Raw genomic sequence first — 7896 nt, forward strand, 5'->3', positions numbered from 1 at the left:
GTTCTATTTTTTCTTTCAACTACACTATTTTGGTGAGAAGTGAGCTCAGAATAAATTAAGTCACATGACTTCCAAACATCATCATCAGGAATTAGAGTCTTAAGTCTTGCGATTTTATAATTAAACGATTCAATTAAAACATCATGTTTCTTAATTTTCTTGTTATGTTTCTCTAAGAGTGTACCAAGACGAATAACAACATTAGATAAATCATCACAAGTAGGTAATACCTCGTTACCGTCGCTATCAAGTTCATCCTCGGTGTAGCTTTCTTTGTTGATTGCCATGTGACACAACCCAGTCAATCACGCAATGTCTTGCTTTTGGATGTTGTGTCATCCTGGCTGCTCTCCGAATCAACGTCACTCAAGTCAACTTGTTGAACCACCAAAAGAACTCAATGTACAACCTTACGGTTGAGAAAACTCTTTTTCTTCTTGTTGTTGAAAGGACACTTATTTTTTCTCCTTCTCCTCCTTTGATACTTTATCTGCAAGCTTAGGACAATTGGAACGAATATGGTTGAGATCATCATATTCTCATAGGATCTTTGAGGACCTCCACTTCCTCTCTTTCTCATACGCACATTTTGCAATGCTTTAGAGAAATGAGTAGAGAGCAGTGCTAAATCTTCTTCAGGAATCAACTCAAGCTGATCATCGGTTGCTGAATGTATAGGGAAATGAGTAGAGAGCAGTGCTAAATCTTCTTCAGGAATCAACTCAAGCTGATCATCGGTTGCTGAATGTATAGAAGATAAATAAAAACTTGATGAAGAAGATTCAATATGAGATATGCTGGGTTGAGAGATCAAAGCAATTGATTTATTAGCATTCTTCCTAGCAAAGACAACTAGCTCATGAATTTTCAATTTAGAATAAAGAAAATCTAATGTAAGTGTAATTATGATAGTACATTCTCTAATAGATGTCAATTTCATCTCCCATACCGACATGTCTAAAGCTATTAGCAATTGTCGTATATTTTCAGCATCAGTATATGCAACATTAACAACACGCGGATTGCTAAGAATCTTATTAAATCGAGCAAAGAAATCATTAAAAGACTCGCCGGGTTTCATCTCAAATTTCATGTATTATTTCTTATACAAATCTTGACATACCTCTTTAATGGTAGATGAACCTTCATGGTAATCACAGAGTGCTTTCTATACCTTGTACGCTGATTTGAGATGTATCACTCGGTCAAAGTCACTCCTTCCCAAACCTTGGATGATCAAGTTCCTTGCCTCGCTATTTGCCTTGATGATTAGCATGTTTTGTACTATCACTTTATTATTCTGTAGTACCATATGGCTTGTAGACATTTTCTCAAATTACAAATCCCCGTGCTTGAATGTAGGTCTCTATCTTCGTCTTCCAAAAGTGAAAATCAACTCCATCAAAAACACAAAGTTATGTGAAATACCTATCTAAAGCTATGTTTCTAATTACTGATTAAGATCAATTAGAAAGGATGGAGGCGCTGATACCAATTCTATGATCGACACTCTAATATAAAAATTAGAGGGAGGTGAATAATTGTAGAAATCAAATTCAAAGATTAAATCACCAAAATCAAAAAACGATTTAAACTTGGTATTCCACTCGAAACAGATTATAGATACTCTACTAAAATTGATATAGAGTTAGATCCGGCACTCCGATTGCCCTAAAAATTGGTCAATAGAAACTAGATTCAAATACGAAACTAATACAACAAGGATCAGGTCAATCGGATATGTGGATTAAGGATTGTGCCTAGTTTAGTTGACTATACCACACAGAATCGAGTAGATTGAAACCTAGTTGATAACGAACAAAAGCTACTTGATATCAAATCAAAGCCACTCAAAATTTTCTTAGATCAAACACTAAATATTCTAGCAAGGTTTTAGATGGATTAAACCAAGATGAAACTCGTTAAAAACATGAAACCAATCGAAAACAAAAACCATGCACATAGAATATAGAACATGGAGAAAATTCCGAATCAACAACTTATCAACTTATGAAACTTGATTTTCATTGCATAGATTAGTTTACAAGATGCCTCTACAAAGCATCCAACAAATATTTTCATGAAATCCCAAAACAAACCTCTCTAGGGTTTCTCTATTTTTCCCTCTGCTGTGTTTTCTACCCAATACAACATAACTCTCTATTTATTGGATAACCACACGCACAAACATGACCAAATCGAACTACAACACAAGTCGTATTCAACCTGGTCTATATCCTCCTCTAATCATAAGAGGACAAACAACTTCCGCTAATTAAGCTAATTAGCCAACAACTTTCACGTAATCATGCATGAAACATCTCACATGCATACATGCATGTACGTAACCCACTCAGAGTCTGTCTCTGACACTAACTCTTGTATCAAGCCTAGCCACCACACGACTCCCTCGTGCCTGCTCTGACTCGAACACAAATTAGTCATGTCCTCTCACGATCAGATTATCTCATACGTCTATCACGAAACCTTATCTCCATATGCATTGTTCTCTAAACTTGGCATCCCGCATAACATCCTAGATCACCACAACCTCAATTCCTCTTGAATCTTGTCCCCAAACCTCAGTTCCACCCTGAACTTAGTTCGTCGATCCATCATCGATAACGTTCACCTTCAAGCAACACCTGCACATGAATCAAACAACAAACGAGTACGAGCACAAGTCCTTCCACTAAGTGAAAAAAAGTCATTAGTGACGGGTGATAACCCGCATTAGTGACGGGTCCTGTACCCGTCACTCTTATCGCGTCACTAATGATCTATCATTAGTGACGGGTGACGATCCGTCACTAATGAGGTCCTTAGTGACGAGTCATAACATTGACATATCAGTAATGTTCAGTCATTAGTGATGGGTCATAGCCGTGACCCGTCACTATTGACTGAACATTAGTGACGGGTTGTAATCTTGACCTGTCACTAATGACTGATAAATATTTTTCGTATTTTTTGGACACAAAAAAGTCAAAAAAAACATATTTTCACCGAGCCATCCCAGCGTAGGCCCATCCCATATACGTCATAAGCCATGCTTTTTTCACATTGTTTTCAAGTTTGCGTTCCATGAGAATTGAACCCAAGACCTCCTCCTCGCATGTGTAGCCACCTTACCACCTTTGCTATCACGTAGTTGTGATAGAAACCAGATATTTTATCCTTTTAACCTATTTTGTCCAAGGTCATTAGTGACGTGTCATAACCATGACCCGTCACTAATGACTAATTTTGCCAAATTTTGTCGAGGGTTATAATTTGATAGGTAACTCAGAGTGCATTCGGTCATAACTTTTGCATACGGACTCTGATTTCAATGTTTTTTGACTCTACGAACATCTACAAAAAAGTTACATCCATTTCTCCCTTACTCTGTCATGTTCGGAGCATTTTTTGAGGCCAAAAACGACTTAGAAGGTTGAGTTTTCGCCCCCAAAAGTTTGTGCACCGTTTCGGAACGCGCGTTTGTGTCCATAGCCGCCACATCTTACATCAAACTTGAGCAGATTTGTACAATGGTTCCTACTCTAGTGCTGCTGAGGTGAAGAAAATAAGAGAAAAAATAAAATAAAAATAAAAAATATTTGCAAATACCGTCATTAGTGACTGGAGTTGGTCATTAGTGACAGATTACAAGTTGACCGTCACTAATGACTAGCATAGGACGACCCGTAACTAATGAGTGGATGATAGATCAAGTTGTTACCCGTCATTAATGATTGGCCTAAGATGATCCGTCACTGATGACCTTATCATTTGTGACAGGTCACAACTTGACCCGTCACTAATGACTGGCCTACGACGACCCGTCACTGATGACTTTATCATTAGTCACGGGTCACAACTTGACCCATCACTGATGACTGGTCTAGGATGACTCGTCACTGATGACCTAGTAAGTAGTGACGGATCACAACTTGATCCGTCACTATTATCATCAGTGATGGGTCAAGTTGTTACCCATTAGTAATGACCACTCCAGTGACGAGTTTATATTTGGTCCCTATCAGAAGAGACATTAGTGACGCATCCTTATTGGACCCGTCACTAATAGGATATTAGTGACGCATGTTGAGCAGCCGTCACTAATATGGTGTCTCCTTTGCTGGTTTTTTTACGTAGTGTTCCTAACTAGACTCAAGATCAGTTCACGCAACACTACTCACATGAACATTATCACTACTAAGAAAAATCATCTCTATGCTAACACCAGCGTGTAAGCATATCTTTGCAACTCATGAACATTATCACTACTAAAAAAAACCCTTCACTACTGGACCATAAAGGGATTTCACTGCTGATTTTGGAACCGGCAGTAGGCAACAGGCAGTGATAGTCCATGACTAGTCCTCGGACCGGCAGTGAAGGGGCTATCACTGCCGGTTGAAGGCTTCAGCCGGTAGTGATAGTCGGGCGCCGAATCGATCTTTTTGGGGTTGAAAAAATTGAAAAATATATATATATTTTGCACCCAAGGAACCCCCACGCCCGCGTTGTCGCAAGTCACAGGTCACATGATTTTTCGCACAAAATACACGCACATGTGGTTCATGGCACTCGAACTCGGAACCTCTAAGCTCGCGCGATACGTCCTTACTATTCCAGCACAGAAGTACTAGTGGTACCATTAGCATATGCAATCCTTTTGATATCTTCTGTCTAAACTACAAAGTTTATTTGGATATCTAAATAACATCAAATGAAAAAGATTTTAACTACAAAGTTGTAGATTTCGTCGAGAACTATAGTTTTGATATAAAGTTTGTCCCCATCCGACTTCGTATGAAAATGTTATGAAATTTTTAAAATAAGATGTCATTCACTATCACTGCCTGCTCTAGCCATGAGCTGACAGTGATAGTGAATTTTTACTGTCGAATAGCCTTTTAGTGCCAGTCTATGATACGAACCGGAAATGATGGACCGGCGTATAAGTCTATTTCTGTAGTAGTGTATCCTAATATCATTATACTAAATCACTTTGCTATGCTAATTTCATCATTTAAACTAATTTTTATCACATGATCTCACGTGCAATAATCAATTCACATAGAAGCTTTAGGCATTCAGGTCTTCAAACGATGAGAAAAAAAGAGTGCAAGCTACTCGTTCACACTTGGGAAGCTGTTTATATAAGACTGGTCTTGAACCAGGATGAGACATATCAATAAGAATTTACATAGACCAGAAATATCAATAAGAAAATTTCAAATGCACAATATAAGAAAATAGAAGCAATCGTCGATTACCTTACTGAATATGTAAGCAACGAAGTAGGTACACGTAGATGGATGCCTTTGGCAAGATTATCACGTGGGAATCGGAATATATATATATATGATAGAGTAGTTTGCTTTTAAAATGGCCGGTCATTTATGCCTTTATTTGGGAGCTGGATTAATAATCTCTCCTTTCAGAAGTCCATTGCATATTAGAACAATTTTGTCTGGCTTGAGCCAAAGCTGAGCGCACTGCACTGTATCAGCAAAGCAAGGTATGCATGAAGAATAAGGCATCTTGGGAAAGCTACCGTCTTGTCAACAACCTAGCTAGCTGTCATAGGCATGTATGCATGGTTAGATATAAATCCTGACCCTTGGCAAACTCAATTAGCAAGGCAGTATTACAAGTTCCAGCGAACTAAGTATGTATGGTTAGATATAAATCCTGACCCTTGGCAAACTCAATTAGCAAGGCAGTATTACAGGTTTGGTCCAAGTGATTCTTCTAACTAGTTTGTACCAGTCTTATTAACTGTGGCGGCAGCTGTCAGTTGAGGAGGCCATGGGAGGCGCAGTGTCGGAGCTGGCCGGAGCCGGCAGAGAGAGGCGGAGCAGGAAGAGGAAGCAGTTCCACACGGTGGAGCTGAAGGTGAGGATGGACTGCGACGGCTGTGAGCTCAAGGTCAGGAACACCCTTGCCACCATGAAAGGTACGCTATATATGTGCTACTTGACTACATAGTATGCTGAAATTTCGTCATAGAACTTAATAGTGACATATTTTTTGCATCATGCGGTTGCCACAGAATTGGGGTCACATAATGTATTTGGTGACGGTGTGCACAAAATCATCACGAAATGTACAAATAAGCGTAATTACGAGGCTATGTTAATTTAGAGCAAGGTTGGATCCAAGAATGAAGTTATTGGGGTCATGATAAGCTCATTAAGGTCACTCTGTGTGTGAATTAGTAAGGATACTGTGCAATATTTTCATGGGCATGAAATTTATGTGGATGGTGCAAGATGGCATTTGTGTCAATAGACACTAGTATAAGATCCTTATACTCTCGACCTGCCCCTCATTTAGAGCATAATATATATATATATATATATATATATATATATATATATATATATATATTGTTTCAATAAGAACTGTTAAATTGTTTGGTATTAAATTGTTGCAAAATACTATATATATATATATATATATATATTGTTTCAATAAGAACTGTTAAATTGTTTGGTATTAAATTGTTGCAAAATACTATAAAAGTCAAAAGGCTCTAATTAACTGGAGTATATTTTTTGTTTTGCCATGGATTCGGTTTTGGGCCGGAATATAATAAATGCATTTGATACTTTGCAGGGGTGGAGTCGGTGGACATCAACCGGAAGCAGCAGAAGGTGACGGTGCAGGGGTTCGTGGAGCCGCAGCGGGTGCTGAGGCGTGCCCAGTCCACGGGGAAGCGAACCGAGCTGTGGCCCTACGTACCCTACACCAACCCCTACGTGGCGCCGCCGTCCTATGACAAGAGGGCGCCGCCGGGGCACGTGCGCAGGGTGGACTCCCTCATCGCGCCCGCCGGCGGCCAGGAGGAGAGCCTCGCCACGCTCTTCAGCGACGACAACCCCAACGCCTGCTCGCTCATGTGATCCATCGATCTAGCTCTCGATTTGATTGCGCTGTGTACGCGTTTCCGTGCGTCAGAGCAGATATTGGTTTGAATGAACGAACTAGCTAGCTAGTAAACAGGAGCATGGCACAATCGTTTCATTGAAGTTTTTTCGAGCAATTCGGGGGGAGAGAACCCGCACTTACGTTGATATATCCATCGAAATCAGGTACTGTTTGGTTCCTCGGTTTTGGGCTGGGATTTGATTACAGTGTAAATCCATTCCATTGTTTTGTGTTTGGTTGGGCTGCACTGTAACAACTACGTACTACGTGCCAAGTTAAAAGTCATTAATGCTTGACTCAGAGGTGAAACAGATCCCATTACCACCAGTTGTTTCTCGCCTACCACTCCTGATTCCCCAGCCATCTCTATTGATTTCCACCGTCGAGTGATTGAGCCACTCCCCGGCTGTGACCGATTGATGCCCAAACGAGCTCACCGGCGCACACCGGCCACTCGCCTGTAACACTCTAAATTTTAGCTATTTAATAAAATTCATTAAAATTTGAACTTTTTAAAATTTTCAATAAATCAAATCAAAAAGTGTTTTACTCAGCAAAATACTCTAAATAGGCATCAAATTTAAGCTTCAGATTTTGGAAATATGTCCAAATCAATTTCTAAGGCAATTAGAAGTTCTCCAAAATATGGTTAAATTAAAATCCAAGTGCAAATCTGAATCAGTCTACGCTCTAATGCCTTTTGAAAGAGCTAGAGGAAGTAATGGGATATTTTAAGCCCACAATAAATCCAGTTCAAAAATTTAATTTCTTATTTACCAGAAAATGATCAAACAATCCAAATCTTCAAATTTTCCCCAGGCTAAATTCATTTTCCTCTCTTTTCGGCCCAGCGCAGAAACCCTATGTTAGCTAAAAATAAAAAAAAATTACCGCATTCATCCAGAAATCATGCTAGTAGGAGATCATAGATCATCATCACTAGACACACAGCACAGTGAAAGAAGAATTAGAGTA

At 39.3% G+C, this 7896-nt stretch overlaps 1 protein-coding gene across 2 annotated transcripts; it reads left to right on the top strand.

Moving 5' to 3' along the window:
* The first annotated feature begins 5525 nt into the window (after positions 1 to 5525).
* On the top strand, positions 5526 to 7088 carry LOC133895736 (heavy metal-associated isoprenylated plant protein 23-like). 2 transcript variants are annotated; one of them, XM_062336236.1, is made up of 3 exons: positions 5526 to 5722; positions 5782 to 5947; positions 6610 to 7088. In XM_062336236.1, the coding sequence occupies exons 2-3, from the start codon at positions 5800 to 5802 to the stop codon at positions 6894 to 6896; spliced, it is 435 nt and encodes a 144-aa protein (XP_062192220.1). In that variant the 5' UTR covers positions 5526 to 5722; positions 5782 to 5799; the 3' UTR covers positions 6897 to 7088. The 2 variants fall into 2 exon arrangements, with proteins under 2 accessions (XP_062192220.1, XP_062192219.1); XM_062336235.1 differs by having other exon boundaries at positions 5536 to 5947.
* Positions 7089 to 7896: the final 808 nt, after the last annotated feature.

Source organism: Phragmites australis, chromosome 16 (assembly GCF_958298935.1).
Source record: "Phragmites australis chromosome 16, lpPhrAust1.1, whole genome shotgun sequence".
NCBI lineage: Eukaryota > Viridiplantae > Streptophyta > Magnoliopsida > Poales > Poaceae > Phragmites > Phragmites australis.

Bases quoted from the DNA above. Each gene is read 5' to 3' on its own strand.
- LOC133895736 (XM_062336236.1), top strand. From the start codon at position 5,800: ATGGGAGGCGCAGTGTCGGAGCTGGCCGGAGCCGGCAGAGAGAGGCGG. The intron at 5,948-6,609 runs GTACGCTATATA...GATACTTTGCAG, and splicing joins CACCCTTGCCACCATGAAAG to GGGTGGAGTCGGTGGACATC.